This window comes from Coniophora puteana, assembly GCF_000271625.1.
Source record: "Coniophora puteana RWD-64-598 SS2 unplaced genomic scaffold CONPUscaffold_2, whole genome shotgun sequence".
In the NCBI taxonomy this organism is placed as follows: Eukaryota; Fungi; Basidiomycota; class Agaricomycetes; order Boletales; family Coniophoraceae; genus Coniophora; species Coniophora puteana.
The window spans coordinates 3314323-3332659 of NW_006913054.1; the positions used below are offsets into that span (position 1 = coordinate 3314323).

Consider the following 18337-nt stretch of genomic DNA (forward strand, 5'->3'; position numbering starts at 1 on the left):
ATTTCTCTTGTATATAAGTCGTCAAAGGTTCGATGATATTCATTAAGCAAAATGGTTCTAACTCCTCAGGCTTTAGAAAATCTACTCGAAGCCCGTCAACAGTTTATCGAAGACGATGGCTTCAAACTCCCTCATTTCATTGAAGTCATTGATTATAGTACTGAATTGCATAGCAAGGAACACATCGAGTGGACGCTATATTGACAAGATATTAGCAGCACAGGAGGAGAATCAAGAAGTTCCTGAAGTGCACTTGCCATATTTTGATATTATTACCTTGCTCTGATTTTTGTTTAGAGCGCCTTTTACATTCAACGATCCAGGTGTACGAGCCACTGGAGCTGATGGAAAAGGAAAAGGGAAGGCCTCCGCCACTGACCATCCTGTTGTAGCTTTGGTGCTTCCCTCAGACAAGGAGGCGCGTTTTCAGAGTATCCAAAACCAAAGACATCTGGAAGTACTCTCAGAAGCAGGCAGAAGAGATTGTAGAGGTCGACGACGACGAAAATTGGAGTGCTGAGGACTTTTTGATGATTTTCAACTAGTTCCAACATTTCTAACCTGTTATTGATTCATTTGTAACCCATTAGTAACTGTTATTGGGTACAAGGCAGCCTCGCTGCGCCACGGCCCTTAAGGATCTTGTCCTACCATGGTGCTCGTTGAGAACCACCATCTTATTGTACTGGAAAGGAAAACTCAAACACGAGTAGACAGTGCCCGTGGATATCTGTCGTGCAGTCCAGAGGCCCTACATCCGTATACAAATCCCGAGCCTGACGCGAGATAAGCCACAGCCACAGAGCCAAACATGTACAATGCCAAGCCGGGCATAATTTTGAATATACGAGTAAAGTAATTTGTTATTAACTCTTGTTATAAATGGCGCCTCGAGCGCCGCTATTTCTAACCTAACCTAACACGGGCAAAATAATATCTACCACAACGCTAGCTGCATCGTTCACTTATAACACGGTGCGTGTCTTGTCCGTTATTAGACGAGCGTGCGGGAATAACATCAAGGGCACTTGGTGGATGTGATGGATGTGTAAACGTGATAGCCTAGAATTAGCTTCTGTGGAGTTAAGCATACCTTACGGTACTCGAAAGAAGCAAAATACGACGTCATTTTATACACACGCTGTTTCTCGGGTCCATGGGAGGGAGAATTTTAGGCGAAGTTCAGACGAAACCTGTTTCAATGGGCTCACGAATCAACGACGCGCAGGTGCCTTGGTGTTGTAGGACTTCTACTTAAATCAGAGCGATACAATGTATTCTTACACGTACTAATTATCTAATCATACACTATCAGTCACGGAGTAAATATCACTCGGAAGATCACACAATCGTTGTGGCAACCTTCGTCTACCTGCCAAGCCATTCGTCAATGTCGTTCTGCTCACCGCTTCTCTTGAATATCCCGATGCGACGAAACTTCTTGTCACCGCCAGATGAAGAACTAGAAGCCACGGGCTCTACAATGAGCCCTTGTATCTCTCGCTCGGATGGATTGTGATTGTCACGGCCATAGATCAAGACAACGGAGACAGTACTAGTCCGATTGTCGTCGCTGCTAGCGAGCTTCCCGACACCAACCTCTTCCATCCGCAACCCGTCTTCTTTGTCGATCGGCTCGCCATCTCTTTCCATTTCCTCGGATCCCTGAGGCTGTAGACCGTCCAGTTCGACGTCATCAGGGATGTTGGTCTCCGCGACGAGCAGGTGAAGGAGCGTGGGGAGGTGGGGATAGGGGTACTCGCATGATTCCGGCAAATGCCGAACCTGTCGCGCTTTCCGTTGACGTTGCGCTCCGTCGTCTCGTTTCACCTCGGCTTATCGCATCAAACACTTTATCACGACACAGACGAAACCCTCGAATAACAGATAAGATACCCAACGTCCAAGTGAGCCCAACCTTGCACCATACCTCATCCATAGCTAGGGGCTGACTTGCAAGAGACCCTCTATGAGCGCCAACCATCCCGAGAACGCAGTAGTTGGCGCGGTCACTCGTGACGGTCCACCGACTCAGTGGACAGGAACCGCCCGCCTAGTCAAGGGATGCCATGGATGCGACAAAGCTTACCAGTCTCAACAGAAGTCGCTTCAACGCTGCTCACGCTGTAACAAGGCCCTATATTGCGTAAGCTTGTGGCTCCTGTACACTTCAAATGTCCGTCTATCTCAACAGCCGCTGCACAGAGCCGAGAATGCCAGATAGATGATTGGCCTGAGCACAAGGTACAGCCATCCTCCTGATGTATTGCCTACATCGATGTCGCTGACAGTCCAATCATCAGACGAAATGCAAACTGAATGCGAAGATGAATGAAGAGGCCAAGAATAGTCCTGACGGTGGGCGAGCATGGAACGAATTCGATGAATGGTCGGTTGTCACCTTGATCCCCCCCCTCCCCCCACATCCAGGCGCTGACCCGCATCGATTGACACAGGGTCTCGTGTCACAAGAGGGTGTTCGCGCTCGTGTTCCAACACGCCCTCAAGCTCGATACAGATCCGGATGCATACAAGTCTAAAGCCCTAGCCGTAAAGCTCGAGCCGAAGGCCGATAGCGCTAGTTACCCACTACGCGAAAGGTACAATGTTGCCTCGGCTGAGGTAGCAGACCTTCACGAACTTCGCGAGGCCGTAGTTGCAGTACTTGGGGACAGACTCGAGACTCTAGACCAGCCTATGGCGAATGGTGAACGGTTTGGCGCCATCGTTATTTCCTCCCGCTATGATTATTTCCACTTTCAACATGCGTACCTCAGTCCACCTGAGGAAATTAAGGCAGCGCTGCGAGAGGCTGCTTTACCGGAGGACTGGGTAAGTGCACTGCCTGGCATGACATGTATCGCGTAGGCTTACCGTTATTTCATAGGTCTCTTGGCTGGACAGGGCCGTCAATGAGAATTTTGAAGCCAGGCTCAAGGGTCCCAAACCGGGTAAGGTACGAAGACGCCAACGGAGACGCCAACGGTGATTTCAGCGAGTGGTCCCCCCCTTCCTCCATTCATCTGAACCCCGTACGGCTATTGCCTTTGTACATCATTTACTCGTTGACGTTAGTAGTGTACTGAGATCAGTCTTACCCGCGATGCGCTCGCTCTTACCCAATGCTGGTAATGACGAGTGCGCGTAATATACCTTGTTGTATTGTCTGAAGCTAAATTAATTATTATCTATAACTGCTTGGAGAGGTCGTTCGATCATTATGTTGAATACACAAGAATAGAGGACGCATGATACACATCTGCAAAACGCGCAGTTTACAGCGTTTTCTTGGCCGCGTAAGCAGAAGCACTTGATGTTTCACTGATCACGGCTATCGTCAGGTCCCCGTATTTGGCAAAAATGTTAGCATTGACAGGTTTCCATCGTCCTGTTGCACAACGTTTTAGAAAGAGAAATGGGGTTGACTGATTCTGTCTAAACGTTCTACTAGTGACCTTTGTTACTGGAGATATCCCTCTATGCAAGACGCCCCATCTCAACTATTTACATCACATCATACTTGGCAGGACTAAGCAACTAGGTCTCCTTCCATGCCTCTTGTGTAGAATAGCGGGTGAAACAAAAATTTGACCATGTTTTGTTCTCCGAGCGCGTGTAGCTACTGATTCAAGCAGAAAGCACGGCTTGCAGCTCTCTGACACCGTTGTTACGACCGCGGTTCTGAGCCTGCAGTCGCATGCGTCGCTTCTGCTCTAGTGCAACAAATGAGATGAGCACTGCGTCACGCTTGACTTCGTCTTCTGCCAGAGCGGTCTGCAGCGCAAGATGAGCGCCATGCGTGCTCTGGTTCTCTGGCGTAGGCGCTGAGAAGCGTGCGAGGGGTAAGGCGCTGGGACTCGCGCGTGGATGATACAGCTACGGAACAAGGCGTTCCGTGAACTGTCAGCTATGTGTCTTGCGATGTCCTTGGAATGATGAACCTACCACAAGCTGACCACTTGCATCTTCCCTCCATTCATACGTCTCGCCCCGGACTTCGAAGCTCACAGGACTATAATAGGAGCCATTCATTAGCTCCACAAAGGCACGGAAACATGCACCAATGGAATAGACTTACAAGCTCGCGAAGCGCGGCGCGCGGAGCCACTTTGACAACTTCATACGGCGGCCCCCCGCCTGAGGACCATACAGCACCGCCGGTGCAGACGCCAGCTCAGCATCTGGCCTTTGACCTTCTACTTTTACCTTAGATGATGCTTCCACTTCTTCGGCGCCGCCAAGCGTGCGCACGTCATCGCCGGGGGCCGCCGATAGCATGCTGTCCGTGATTGTGTCGAGACTTGGCCTCCCGCAGCGCAGGCGCTCGTCGTCGTCGAGCCAGAGGGTAATCTCGTCCGGCATGATCTCGTTGCGCTCGATCGCCGCGAGCAAGGTGTTGCCAGAGCCCATGGCGGCTCGCTTGTGGATGAAGGTGGTCATGCCGCGCGTTTCGAGTGTGTAGTGTGCCGGCGGCACAGAGGTGTGACGAGTGGATGCGTGAGACGCGTCTGGCTTGGCATATGGGGAAGCGATAGCGTGTACAGATAGAGATACTGATGAGCTGCGCATGTTGTCCTGCAGAAAGGTGAGGGCGGTATGAATCGTCGGAGTGGTATCGATGAGAGTTAGCTGAGAGGAACGGGTATTAGAGGTGGGCTCAGGAGTGGCCATTATAAGAGCACGGTGTGAGTAGAGAAGGCGAAGCGTATGCGGTTAAGATCTTGGTATGAAATTCAAGAACGACTTGGCGTATCTTTAGCTAAGCGTGAGTGTCATTCGAAGAATCGAAGATAGGGAACGGGAACGCCTTACAACCCTGATCCTGATCCTTGTAATATTCCTGAACCTGAGATGTAGAGGTGACGATGCGATGATAAAACTTCGAACCGCATTGTGCGCACCGCTTTTATATTGCACGATAGAGCACCCATTCGGCCGAGCTATCTGGCGATCTCGCGTAGAAACTGAGTGCACGTTGGCGCCGTACTCTACACAGCGTAGCGTCATCGCACGATTCTATGTCAGAACCCAGCGGTTAGGGATAGATTCGATGAGGCTGGGATCATATCGTTCGGCCGACGCCACGTTGGGTTCAAGTCCATGAAACTGAGGCGCGGATCAAAGTCCGGCGCGACAGGGGGTGTCTCCAGACCAGCTCGGCACGTGTTGGACTCGCGCCGCGTGCGAAAAAAGCGTCTCCAGACCAACTCGCATACCTTTTTGGGTGCGCGAAAGAGTCTCCAGACCTGGGTCGGCTATGGGGACGATATGGAGAGTGGTCTGGAGACTATTGGTACCTGTGCGAGGAAGTGATAGATGCTGATAAGCGTGGTCTCCAGACCTAATCAACCCACACCCTCGGGCGAAGGGCGGTAGATTACGTGGTCTCCAGACCTCCTCCCCGGGCAAATCGGCGTTGAGTGGGCGACGCACGAAGTCTCCAGACCTTTGATAGATAACGACGTGAGTCATAGCTTGGTCTGGAGACATGCTGCGCTTCATTTCATGGCGACATGTTCGCGCCCTTTGGTGGTCTCCAGATATTCGCTGAGTAAGTAGCGGCGATGATCGGTCGAACGAAGGGCATAGGGCTCCACACCCTCGGCTGAATGCACCAGTAGTGCGAAGTCATTGTCTAGCGTTCCTCGTTTATCACTGATCTATCTTCAAGCCGACAGGATCGGGGTTACGAGTAGGCAGGACCTTAGTAATGGCCTAAGGGGATTCGGGAGTTCAAGGAATCAGTGAGGTAAGTTCTGGATTGAACGCATAGACGTATCGAGGTGTAATACACCTTCAGTCCGCTTCCACGCTCGTACACATATACCACGATATAGCACCCTACAAAACTTGAGACAATGAGATAGGAGTCAATTGAGCACGACATGAGACGTACCAAACTGCCCGAACGCGTCTTATAGCTTCCCGCACCCGCCTATCCATACTGGCATCGATGGCTCCTCCGAAGAGCTACCTGAGGCGAGGTCGCTCAATTGCTTCAGCAGGCCTTGGCTCCGTGCATCTTGTTTCAGATGGCCGAAGATCACGGGCTTGTCGGCGTCGAGCTTCTTGAGCTTGGTCGTGTCGTCAGTCAGGACAATAAAGAACTGGGACGTGTTGCTGTTCTTTCCCCGATGGGCCATAGCAAGCGACCCCGCCGACGCTTTCCGGGCAGGAGTTCCCTTGGGTGGTCGTTCATCAACAAACTTGTCGCCGTATATGGACTATGATGTAGGGGCGATGGGTTAGATTGGCATAGAAAAAACGCGGTTGCGACGCACCTCTCCACCAGCACCTGTCCCGCGTGTGATGTCTCCTCCCTGTGCAATGAAATATTTGACTATACGATGGATGGGAGATTGCAGGAAGTGAAGCTTCTTGTTAGGCGCGTTCTTGCAGTCTCCCTTCTCGCCCGTACATAGAGCGGTGAAGTTCTCTCGCGTTTTCTTCAGGTATGCATCGCCAAAGAGTTCAAAGACGAAGCGACCAATGCAAATAGGTTCTGGAGGAGTAAACCGGAAGTTGATGGAGCCCTGCTTTCCCGTGAGTAAATCTATCGCCCAAGTCAGTCTAAGGACGCTTCGCTTCACTCACCGTATGGTCTAGGTCTTTGAGCGTCTCCTGCTGCTCCTCCGACAAATCTTCAGGTTGCGAAGGAAAGTTTGGTAAGCTATATTTCTCTGAACAGCTCAGGAGAAACTGAGAAGTAGAATTGTACGATTCTTCTTGCCGGGCGTGGGCTTCCTTGTCTCCGGCAAAGATGTCCAGGTAAACGGGGACAGAGATGTTGGGCGTCATCGCGGTACGGACTTTGCCGAGGCGCGGCCCGTTAGTGCGTTAGGAGCTCGATGCTTGGCCTTACTAGTGGCTCGGGCCTTGCTCGGGCCACCTACCTCTGGTTCAGCGTTGCTCAGGCGGTCACCGCGGTCACCCCGTCTGTACATTGGCGTGATTGGTTCAGAATGAAGGAAGTCCATGAATAGAACCACGCGTCGTCCAGAGCTCAGATAGGCTCAAACAGTGCATTAACAAAGCGCACGCGCACTCATACAATATTGATGAGCAACCCGGCCGCCCGTCTCGTACACCACATTCGGTGATCGACTACAGCAGCTTATATCATAACCAATTCAACGTTGACCCAACGGAACTGAAACATATGTCGCGATCAATGATGATGTGAGTTCTGTCAATACCCTTATTCTTGATTATCTCTCGCGCTATTGTTGGTTCAACTACCACGTCGGCGTCATTTGTGCAATAATCCTTCTTATGCGTTATAGGTGGAGGATAACGCGGAATCCGCATTTTCCGGCGGTCCAGCCGTCCAGCCGTCCAGCCGTCCAGACTTGGTCCAGACATCTCGAGTCGCGCCGCGCTGTATCATCCACTCCATCCCTCTTCCCTCTCGTCTTTCTTCGCCACAAATTCTAACTCTCTTTTCACGACACAGCAGCCCCTCCTCTGACAATGAGAATGGAAAACCAAGAGCTCCTGCCAAGCACGCAGCACTGTGTATGCCCGCTCACACCCAGTGTTGGACTCAGGCGCAATTGCAGGCATACAGGCTAGACATATGGGAGGTATTTATTGAAGTCGAGAACTGTGAAGGAGGGTTGTAGGAGCGTGATGAGGTAGGTCTGTATGTCTGTGGCTCCCTTAAATTCTCCATCCTCGTGCTCATTGGTCTTCCAGGCGCTGATACCTTTCCTTCGGGCCATCCGTGCACATTTTGGGGGTTTCCCGATGCTCCCAAGTGCGTCCTGCTCGTGCACGGATTGGCGTGCTCATTGTAGCTGTGGTGTCGCATCACAATGCTTGTCATGCGAGGTAAGCTTCCACCCTCACCCACCTGTAACATGAGCATTCTCCTACTCTCCTGACACCCTTTCTCTCGCTCTCATACATAATGTCACACCTGACCCACGGAACCTTATCATTGCACACTCCCTCAACGGGATCATTGTGCTTAACTTCCTTCACAATGACGCCATACACCTGTGCCCAGGACGATCCCCACACACAGTCATCATCAGCCCACCGCTTGACCTCACACTCGAGTGGTCTGCTTTCTACGGGACCACATTCAAGGCGTCAGCAAGGCGCTTGCCCGGCGCTTGAATGGGCAATGGCTTTACTGGTATCATTTTTGGCTCGTTTGCTGAAGAGACTAGTCTAGCAGTGTAGTATCACAACCATATATATATATACTTTAATCTTTCAAGAAGAGATTGAAACGGAAGTAGATATCTTGAGTCGTTAACCTGTGTGCGCAGGGCAGAGGAGGAGGATAGAACAGATAGCGGTCGCTTCACTAAAACAGGGGCTAATTGTCTAATTATGGCCACACGTCGGCTGTTTTATTTTTTCCCACGCATGTGGCTGGATGGCTGGACAGCCGGACAGACGCGGCTACAACGAAATCCGAATTCCCCGTTAACCTGTATAGGTGGTACTATGTGTGTTAGTGACTTTGGTTCGTTGAATACGGTCATGTGAATGCATCGTAATCAACATTTGGATCAAGTCGTGACCTTGGTCGTGATAGCAGTCATGTTTGAGGAAGGTACGATGACTAGTCGAAATCTACGTCTGAGTCCGTGTATTTATGGTGATGAATAGTATTGGTATGTCCTCACCTTTAGCTGAGATTCAAACCATCTGCCAGAATCCTCTCAGAATTCCAGATGAAGCTATGCGTGGCCCAACTCTTGAACCACTTCCTGTCCTCCTCATCCAACGGTGGCGCTCCACGTACGTCGAACTCTTGAAGAGAACCCATTATGTGTGATAAAAACAAGCGAAGGGCCCCAACGCGAATGGGACAATCTTCAATGCAGAGAACGATGGGGGAACATGACTGTGTTATGTCGAATGTAAGCAGGTTCAACACGGCATCGGTGAACCCTGGGCAGTTGGTGATTTCTAGTTCGATGCCATCCCAGTCTTTAAGCGCGCATAATATAGACGCTCCATCCTCCATCCCGTCCAATCCGAGAGTGTACGTATTGGGGATGTACACCGGGCTGGTGAACGAGCAGCGACATGCAGTGACCGTTCGTGTAGCGCTGGCTAAGCTGTCTGGAGGGTCAAAGGCACGGAAGAACTTGCGAAGGAAGTATCCGTCAAGGGCAGTTAAGTGCACATCTCCTATGTTTCGGAACAGAGGGAAACCGGCGGCATCGTCTTGGTCGAAGATGACGTTGTCGATGTCGAGAGAGGAAACCCAGCCAAAGCTGTAGATGACCTGTGCTATGAGAAGGAAGAGAGAGCGGACTTTTCATATTTCCAAAGGCCTTCGTCCGTTACACCTTGAAGTAGAAACGAGTATATTCCTAACATAGTCTCCGTTGCCAGGGACATGATACCCAATGAACGCAAGTTGGCCGGACTAGGGTAGCCTACAGACATCATGAGAGCTGCTCGTGTAAGCGGAATCTATTCATACAGCCTTTAGACTAAAGTTAGAGGTAATAATAGCACGCTCACCTGGCTTGTGCGTCCCGAGCAGAAACAAGGACGAACGTGTCCATGTCGCGCCAGACAAAAACTGGCGAACAAACAACGCGTAAACAACACGTACACGAGGGAAAGATAGGGGCTATGATACTGTATTAGATGGACAGTGCCGAAAGTCGTGTTTCCGAAATGATTATTCAACCCGCAACATTTTCCTCTTGAACACGCAGCTGAATTATCGTCACAGCAAGTATAATATAGGCTCGTGACATATATAGACAGGGCTGTTGACACAGTGTGCAGAGAAGAGCTACAATACACTTTCGAGTCACGAGGTGCCGCATCGCCACTGAAAGGATATCATTAACGTACAAGGACTACATCATTCCAGTCGAGACACTCAGGGATTGAATTTGAGAACCACTTTTCCTCCTCCTCGCTCAGCGCTGGTCCTCCACAAACTTGCAGGACCGAAAGACGTTCCGCGATTTCGAGTCTCGATGCAACATACAGACGAAGGGCGTTGGTGGATACGGGGCAGTTGTTCACTGTGACAGAATAAGGCCTGGTGAGCCACTCTTCATGAGCCACGAAACCTAAGACATAATCGTCGAAGCCTGGACAGTCCTTGATCTCCACTGCGTAACCTTTAAACCGCCTCAACGCGCATAACACGTCCATTCTGTCGGTCATTCCATCCAAGGTGAGGACCCCTCGGCATGGAATCTCAATTGAAGGATCCAAGGAGTATCGGGATAAAGTGACGTTTCGATTTGAATCAGTGTCATCTTTAGGAGTGATACTCGAGAAAAGCTTGCGGAGAAAATTCGCCCTCAAATCGGTAAGTTGAATATCAATCGCGTCCACGGAAAAAGAGCATCCGTCGGGGTCGCCTTCATCGAAAATCGGATCCCGTATACAAAGCGTCCCAGATATTGATCGGTTCCTAAAGAGGGTGGAAATTGCGTTGGCAGCCGCGGGAGGCCTGAGATTCGGAGACGCGTCTTCCGGATGATACGGCAGCGCGTAGACTGACAAGTAGTCTGCAACCATTATTTTCGTATCCATGGCTCTGGCGAATTCGACAATGCTTTTGGCATCCATAGAGACAGACACGAGGTTCGGGGATGTAAACGAAGTAAAGTGTGCTCGTTGAGTTGTGTCGGCGACAGAAGAATCGAGAGACAGCGAGATAAGGTGAGAAGCGTTCAAATTGTTGAGGTGACTAGTTTCCAAGACAGCTGAGGAACGATATCTAGTGCGTATAGAGAAGGACGTGCACTTTTGTAAATAGGGGGCCAGAGCCTGCATAGCGGCGTCGATGCGAGCGTGTTCAGACCGTCCATCTATTACAGTAGTGTCGGCCTGAATGATATGCACGTCTATCTTCACCTTCTGGCGGATGATCTTCAAGTAAGTGGAGATACGCGAGGGTAGGATGGGAGAGCTAAGGGAGACGGCAATAGCGCGCCAGAATATTGGCTGCAGAGCGAGGACATCGAGCCAGTAGCGGCAGACAAGCGAAGGAGTATGAGGAAAGCCGGAGGAGAACACGTCGCCAGATGGTTTTGCGTCGTGATGCATGATTTGGAAGATATGGAGGAGAGTCTCTGGTGCAAGAAGTGCTACTGGGGATGGATGGAGAGAGTGGAGGGCTACCGAAGCCATGCTAGTGTTTACTAGGCGATGTCAGACTGCGTGTGACACGAGAGACGATACAGATCGGAATGGCAGGGCTAAACGACGCGCAGCGTTAGCTAATCTCCGTCGTAGGCCCAGTCCTCTTCAAGTAGCTGGATCGTGCAAAAAATGCGACGTATGGATGGAAGAGAGCGGGAGGAAGAGCGTTGGACCGATAAGGGCCGCGTCACTGACTAAAATGGCACATGCCCAATCGCGGGCAAACAAACGCCTCACATCACCAATCCCAGTCTCCAGAGTGATTATCTTCGAGCGGCTTGATCTCGAGTAGGCTGGAATGCTACACGTCCATGTCATATATATACTACTCGGGTAAACAACTGCTAATATTCATTGACTGTTATCCCACATGATCAATGGATGTGTCTAACTAGACCGTGATCTGCAAAGTCATTGGTCAACGTTTAAAAAACTCAAGGAAATTTGAGTGGCTCACCTGTCCGGAAAACTTGACTTCATGCAATTTTTTACCGTTCCAGCTTGCATCCTCAACCTTCCCCTCAAGCCATACTTTGTCCCACCAAAACAACGATGGCCCCTTTGAAACACATAGTTTGGTCAATGGGTTAACATTCTGCTTTGACCTCACAAAACGTCGCAAGGCCTTCACTGATATTGGGCATTTGTGAATTTTGAGGGAGGTGGCATTGGGACAAAGACGTTCGGAGGATACAGTATCCAGAATGATGTCGGTGAACCCTGAGCAGTTTTTTACCTCGATTTCGACGCCTTCCCAACGCTTGAGTGCGTTAAGGATGGAATTGCTGTCCCCCATCTCGATGAATGAGAGCTTGAACATGTCACCAATGATGGCGGGGTATGGAAGGATGCAACGAGTGAGAGAGACGCTTGTATAGTCATGAAGGGCCTGAGGCGTCCTGAAACTGCCCAAGAGCTGAGCCAAAAACTGCTTCTGTAGGTCAACCAGTCGGACCTCATACACGTTGGATATGTGGGTGAACAACCATGTAAGAGATGGATCAAAGATAACATCTGAGACGTCGAGCGCGTAAATCATCCCGTAGCCATCAGCGAGCTCCGCGATACCACAGACGAGATCATCTGGCTCAAGATCCGATCGACAGTTGGTTGGGTGGTAAGAGGTTATGCGAACATGGTCCATGTCTCTTTCTGGATCCGACTTGATTTCCAAAGCCTCGATGAGATTAGTGAACGTCTTGGCGTCTACTGACAGAGATTTCAGCTTGGGACACGTCATGGATGCGAAACAAGCAGGCTGAGTTGTGTCAGTGATGGAGGAGACAAGGGACAAGTCTTCAAGGAAAATGAGGGATCGCTTCGTGAGGTATTTCGTGACTAGGATCGTAGATGACCTATAGCAGGTATAAATGGAGATAGTCTTGCACTTGTGGAAATACGGCACGAGAAGACGCATCACATCATCGAGCCGGGCTTTCTCCACTTGGGCTTGGATGGGGACAGTGTTGAAGTAGACTATGTGGAAGTGCGGAGTATCCTGACAGTTGAACGCGTCAAGATAGGTTCCCATGATAGATGGGAGGATAGGGAAGTCGAGTGGGATGACGACGTCGCTCCAGTATTTCGACTTGAGACTCGCAACGTCGAGCCAGTGACGACATACGCTGGCGATGGTGAAGGGATACAAAGCAATAGGGCTGTAAACGCCTGTCTTCTTGGAGCGTTTCCTGGACGTCGATAAGTGATCGAATATTTCCAGCAGAGTTTCTGGTGCCAAGGACTGAATGGAGTGCCGACGAGCGGTCATGGTGTCGATGCAAAACTGAGAGATGCTCGTTGACTTCGCGAAATGGGAACCTTAAAATGCCTATTCTTTCATCCGTTAACTCAGTATCATGCCTAAGAGATCCAGAATCACTCACTCGTTGAAGTCGCGACTGTATACGCCAAGGTCAGATGGGGGCGCGTAGTAAAACGTGCACACTCGGAAGCAATCGGCAAAAAAGCGGACAAACGTGTGTGACTATTTCACGGACACTCGCGGCCCGGACCATTCCAGTGAGCCCGCGACAACGCCACAGAAATCTTGCCAACCACTATCGGCCTTCATGAATGAAGCTGAAGCTTGAGTAAGTTCAAAGAAGGGATAGAAGAGTTTTGATAGTTACAGCAGGAAAGCGAACTACTATCTCAAACGTCCACAATAAAGCCGAGACATCCAGCCAGCGACGACAGGTGCCCTCGCGGGAGGTACAAGAAAGAAAGCACAAATAGTATATGAGCTAGGATTTCTAAACCGCTTTACACCTTTGGACACACTACTTTTGAATACATCGAGCATTGTCCCCGGCCCTAGAGTTATAATTGAATATTGAGGGACAATGTACATGATTGACGGCGGATGCGCTACACGTAGCCGTTGAGGACTTTTTGTTTCTCAGAGTCAATGTTTAGTGTCCACACGCCGAGTTGATATCTGATGCAGCTCTAGAAGCTTGAAGTGAACCTGCGGGTTGAGAAAGGGGGCGAGGGCGAAAGGGTGTGGGAAAAGAGACGCTGTTTGCGAACTCTTTTTTTGTCCCGAAGCGTTCAAAGATACGCACAATCAGGAAAACTTGTACATTCCTATTATTCCAGCTGCAATCAAAGCCGAGCGCAGCCTGGAATTGGCCTAGAACGTACCCAATTGGAGGCGTCAAGGCACCAATACTTAAGTAGCTTAAGCAACGGTTCAGTGGTAGGTCACGCGAAGCTTGCAGCATTCAAAGCCTCGTATATGTTCTAGGATGAACTCAGCGAGAGAAGACGCGCTGCGGAAGAACCGAACAAGAAATGACCTGACAAGTACAAGAATATTGTTGTGAGACGTATGCTGCTTGTATGATGTGATTCATGTCATAGAAACATACGTCAGGGCTCAGAGGAAACAAAACGCCGAGACTGCACTGACCCCTGATATCAACTCCAGTCCGTCAACTTGAGTGCTTCGCCGTTCCACGTCAGCCTGACCGGAACCTTCTCTGTAAACCACTCCTTGTCTTCATCGCTCAGACTAGGTGCACCATGGACGTAGAGCTCCTCGAAGTTTTCACTCGCACTCCTGGATGCTATAAACCCGCGCATTGCGGCGACCGATATCGGGCAGTTGCAAAATTTGAAGGTGTAGACCTCGTCGCAAAGATAATCGCTGGCCATTACATGTAGGATATCATCGGTGAACCCGGGGCAGTCAGAGATATTGACGGTGAGACCATCCCATTCCTTGAGCGCATACATGATGGTGACGCCGTCGTTGATGCCTGTCAAGTCCAGCTCGGCTATGAATTGGACGGAAATAGGGATATCAAGCTGGCAACGCGTGAGCGACAGATGTGCCCCGCCGTTCGGATTCATAGGCGGGTCAAAGTATCCGAAAAACGCGCAGAGGAAACTGGTGTCCATGTCGACAAAGCGTACATCGCTGACTGTCGTGATCCATTCAGGCTCGCCAAAGTCGAGCCCGTCGAAAACCACGTCTTCGACTGCTAGGTTAAGCAGACCTCCGTAGGTCTCCGTGAAGCGCGCAATAGCGCATATCAGCTCGGAGTAGGTTAATGTGGATGATTCGTTTTCGGGATGATATGAGGTAATGGAGAGGGTTCTCCCGTACTCAACCTCGACACCTGGCTCCCCTTCAGCCTCTGCGAAACCGATGAAAGTCTGGGCATCCAAGCGAAGTGTTTCGAGATTTGGGGAGATAAAAGACGCGAAGGGTGTCTCCTCAATGGAGTCCGTGACATGGGAGACCAGAGAGAAGTAGACGAGGCTACGGGCAACGAGAGCGTTAAGAAAACGAGAGGCTATAACAGTGCTGGAACGATAACACATATCGATGGAGATGGTCTTGCATTTATGGAGGAATGGTGCGAGAAGCCGCATCATGGTTTCAAGATGAGCGTTCTCAGCCGAAGCCTCGATGATGTCCCTGTTGTCGGAGACAAGGTACAGCTCTATAGTCTCCAAGCGCGTGAATGCTCCAATAAGGACTTTTGTCAAAGATGGGAGACCTAGTATGCACAGTGGAACGACGACCGATTCCCAGTACATTGTCTTCAGGGCCAAGATGTCGCGCCAGCGACGGCAGACAGTGATCATACGGAGTGGGAAGAGTGCAAGAGAGGTGTATCGTTCACCACTGTACCTCAAAGGCACCTTTTCAGCCATGTAAAGATAGTCAAAGATGCTGAGCATGGTCTCCGGTGGAAGGGTTGCGATGGAGGGAGAGCGAAGGGAAGGAGCTGGGACGACTAGCATGACGGAGTTTGGCTGAGGCCCACCGGATCGAGTAAGCTGTATAAGAATCAACCGACGTGTAAGATTGCATGTACAACCATGGGACTTTACATATGCTGTGCCCTCCTTGCAGCTCCTTAGCACTGAAATGCGGTAGCTGCTGAGTGACACCGCAGAGGGGATGGTGGGAGGAAGAGAGGAAGGGGAGCACGGAACAAACAAAGCGTAAACAGCGCGTAAAATAAGTCGCGTCGGAATCAAACTCTGAACGGCGTCACCGGCCCCAGGCTATGCCAGTGACACCTTAAAAGCGATCCCATTCCTCGATCGAGAGTATGTTTATCGGGACGCATATGTCACCAGAATACTCTCCTTCAAGCGTGTTTGTATTCAAGTCGAGCCTTGGTGACAACCTGGCGAAGTGAATGTCGCCAGCGCTGCCACTTGCAGTACGATGGATGCCAGCGAGCAAATTAAGGCGCTTGTCCTTTGAAAACCTCTGCATTTTAATATCTACAGTACGCTTGGTGCATTTGATTGCCAGTGCCAGATATATCCGAGGATTGTTAACTGACGGAAATTTCGCTTTCAGTAAGTACATGACTGTTTTATGTGAATAAACAATATTGCTTGCTCCTCTGGCAAAGCCAGGGGAGTATGATCCCGCCGTTTTGTAATCGATACGCCGGTGGTGAATGCCTCCTATCTTCGACCCAATACAAACCCACAGCAAACACATATACTGTCGGTAGATATCTCCGGATCTGGACGTACATTCAGCTCGATAGTAGTATCGGGTTGTCTCCGCGTGTTTGTATGCATAGCCAAGGGACCAGGAGCACTCTGTAATGTAGCACCTTCATTTCGTTCGCGTACTTCTTCGTTTTGATCATCTGACTCTTCATCCTCTTCAGTTTGACGAGGGTCGAGTACGCCGGCGAGACGCTGCAACAAATGAAAACAACTCGTATGAATCTGACGAGAACGTCTGTCCAAAACACGTACTGATTTTTCCTTCGCCAAATAAACCCTTTTAAGTGGGATAGCTTTTCTCGAATGCTTTCCTAGAGCAAAGTTGATGGAAGACTTGAATCTACGTGATTGGCGCTTACGGATATATGAGCCTGAGCGGGAAAAAGCGTCCTTGATGCTCGAGATAAGGTGAAGTTTTCGGGGTGGACTGCGCACCGGCTTCGTCGATGAGGAACGGTGGAGATGGGTATGTCCATCAGGAAGGCTGGAAACACTTGCTCGCATTTGCCTCCGCGGAACAGCAGTGCGCTTAAGTACGCTGTTTAGTGAAGCTGAAAAAAACGTGATGGATGCAGACGTACATGTAAGAAGCTCTCTTCAGAAATCCGGTCCGCCTTTCGCAGTTTTCAGAATCAGTGTGTGTGCGATGAGAGGGACTGTTAATGTAGATAAGCAATGGACGTTACCTCATATGCTAAAGGAGACTTCTTGTCCTGACTGTCGCTTTTGTTCCCGTTTACTGGCTATGAGTGATGTCGGAATGAGATTCTGGTCAAATCATTGATGGACATGGCCCTACCTCCCCAAGTACCAATTTCCCCGTTGCTCTATCCCAGATTCTGATATAACCTTCCAGTGTTCCAGTAGCTATGTGCGATCCATCTGAAGAAAACGCGGCTGATAGAACATCACTTTCGTGATCCATAGAGCGAACCAGAGCCCCAATATAAGCATCCCAAAGACGAACATAGCCATCCTCTGATGCGCTGAGAAATGTCTCGCCTCTTGGGCCGAATTGAACACAGCGAATAGGGCTCAACAAGTCGACCTGGAGAGTTTGTTTCTCGTTAGAAAGGCCTCGAATAACCATGGATTTATGGAAGCCAGTAAGCAAGTGTGAGCCGTCGTGGGACAAACAAACGACAGGTTCAAGATCAGGGGTTTCCTCGTCCCCATGAACGAAAGGGTCAGCAATTGGGGAGTATGTGGATAAGTTCCACACGCGCACGACTTTTGCACTTGCGCTTGCAAATCTTGAGCCGTCTTGAGATACGCTGAATGCTGATATCGGATGGGTATGTCCCCAAATAGTGTGAATCAGTCGACCCGATTTGATGTCCCAGACTTCGATTGAATAGCCGGAGTTGTGATCCGTGGCCTCTGGGTTGTACTGGCTGCTTGCCCCCACAAGAATCCGAGATGCATCTGGAGTAAGCTTGACCATTCTGGTGAACGCGTGTTTTCTCTCCATGGGTATTGCGAATATTTCTGTGGTATTTGCATCCCAAAGGTGGACAGCGTGTTCTGTGCTGCCGACTACCAATGAGCAGTCGTGGGAGATGTCGAAGGATTGAATCCTATGGAAATGACTGTATACGTCGAGAGAGGCTTCTCCCGTTTTGGTCGCCCACTTTCTGATCGTGTACCCCTCACCTGCAGTGAAAAGCTGGCGTCCATTCGATGACCACGCTAGCGTCTTCACAGCAGGTTAACGGGGAATTCGGATTTCGTTGTAGCCGCGTCTGTCCGGCTGTCCAGCCATCCAGCCACATGCGCGGGAAAAAATAAAACAGCCGACGTGTGGCCATAATTAGATAATTAGCCCCTGTTTTAGTGAAGCGACCGCTATCTGTTCTATCCTCCTCCTCTGCCCTGCGCACACAGGTTAACGACTCAAGATATCTACTGTACCTACACGACTGTAGGTTCAAGGGATTTTTGCGTGACATGAAATCAAAATAAGTTCCGATGAGGCCAAAGTTCAAACGTCCGGCGAACGTGTGACTTTGAACCAGGGTGGTTGGTGACTAATAAAACGAAGGTGAAGAGGATGTTTCATTGGAAGGAGAAGGCAACGCGGACCACATTTTACAGCGTCCCGGTATTCCTCGTCCATCAGGCTTGTACACAAACATCTCAAGCCCTCGCCACCGGTATGACTGACTAATTAAAGCCTGCCACTAGTGGGAAGCTCGACATCTCATCTCCGGTC

At 50.1% G+C, this 18337-nt stretch overlaps 8 protein-coding genes across 8 annotated transcripts; 2 read left to right on the top strand and 6 right to left on the bottom strand.

The window, feature by feature from the left end:
* Nucleotides 1-1877: 1877 nt before the first annotated feature.
* CONPUDRAFT_162866 (uncharacterized protein) lies at nt 1878-3195 on the top strand. The gene is made up of 6 exons (XM_007766943.1): nt 1878-1907; nt 1963-2146; nt 2206-2244; nt 2304-2389; nt 2457-2832; nt 2888-3195. The coding sequence occupies exons 2-6, from the start codon at nt 1970-1972 to the stop codon at nt 2987-2989; spliced, it is 780 nt and encodes a 259-aa protein (XP_007765133.1). The 5' UTR covers nt 1878-1907; nt 1963-1969; the 3' UTR covers nt 2990-3195.
* Nucleotides 3196-3419: 224 nt separating this feature from the next.
* Nucleotides 3420-4607, bottom strand: CONPUDRAFT_135351 (uncharacterized protein). The gene is made up of 3 exons (XM_007766944.1): nt 4079-4607; nt 3946-4012; nt 3420-3876 (listed from the first exon to the last, which is right to left on the bottom strand). Exons 1-3 carry the CDS (start codon nt 4567-4569, stop codon nt 3628-3630), a joined length of 807 nt encoding a protein of 268 aa, XP_007765134.1. The 5' UTR covers nt 4570-4607; the 3' UTR covers nt 3420-3627.
* Nucleotides 4608-5753: 1146 nt separating this feature from the next.
* CONPUDRAFT_118722 (uncharacterized protein) lies at nt 5754-6800 on the bottom strand (the record flags this gene model as incomplete). The annotated part of the gene is made up of 4 exons (XM_007766945.1): nt 5754-5849; nt 5897-6224; nt 6282-6533; nt 6595-6800. Coding segments are annotated over 3 exons (767 nt in total), but the record flags the coding sequence as incomplete, so codon positions are not given.
* Nucleotides 6801-7371: 571 nt separating this feature from the next.
* Nucleotides 7372-8197, top strand: CONPUDRAFT_80197 (uncharacterized protein; the record flags this gene model as incomplete). The annotated part of the gene is made up of 2 exons (XM_007766151.1): nt 7372-7634; nt 7696-8197. A coding segment is annotated over exon 2 (256 nt), but the record flags the coding sequence as incomplete, so codon positions are not given.
* Nucleotides 8198-8641: 444 nt separating this feature from the next.
* CONPUDRAFT_150528 (uncharacterized protein) lies at nt 8642-11127 on the bottom strand (the record flags this gene model as incomplete). The annotated part of the gene is made up of 2 exons (XM_007766946.1): nt 8642-9247; nt 9832-11127. 2 exons carry the CDS (start codon nt 11125-11127, stop codon nt 8642-8644), a joined length of 1902 nt encoding a protein of 633 aa, XP_007765136.1.
* Nucleotides 11128-11409: 282 nt separating this feature from the next.
* Nucleotides 11410-13056, bottom strand: CONPUDRAFT_162869 (uncharacterized protein). Its single transcript, XM_007766947.1, has 3 exons — nt 13023-13056; nt 11597-12967; nt 11410-11542 (listed from the first exon to the last, which is right to left on the bottom strand). The coding sequence occupies exons 2-3, from the start codon at nt 12905-12907 to the stop codon at nt 11531-11533; spliced, it is 1323 nt and encodes a 440-aa protein (XP_007765137.1). The 5' UTR covers nt 12908-12967; nt 13023-13056; the 3' UTR covers nt 11410-11530.
* A 908-nt stretch (nt 13057-13964) lies between these two features.
* Nucleotides 13965-15393, bottom strand: CONPUDRAFT_162870 (uncharacterized protein; the record flags this gene model as incomplete). The annotated part of the gene is made up of 2 exons (XM_007766948.1): nt 13965-13972; nt 14051-15393. One exon carries the CDS (start codon nt 15391-15393, stop codon nt 14059-14061), a length of 1335 nt encoding a protein of 444 aa, XP_007765138.1. The 3' UTR covers nt 13965-13972; nt 14051-14058.
* A 1504-nt stretch (nt 15394-16897) lies between these two features.
* Nucleotides 16898-17830, bottom strand: CONPUDRAFT_47020 (WD40 repeat-like protein; the record flags this gene model as incomplete). Its single annotated transcript, XM_007765796.1, has 2 exons — nt 16898-17101; nt 17357-17830. Coding segments are annotated over 2 exons (678 nt in total), but the record flags the coding sequence as incomplete, so codon positions are not given.
* Nucleotides 17831-18337: the final 507 nt, after the last annotated feature.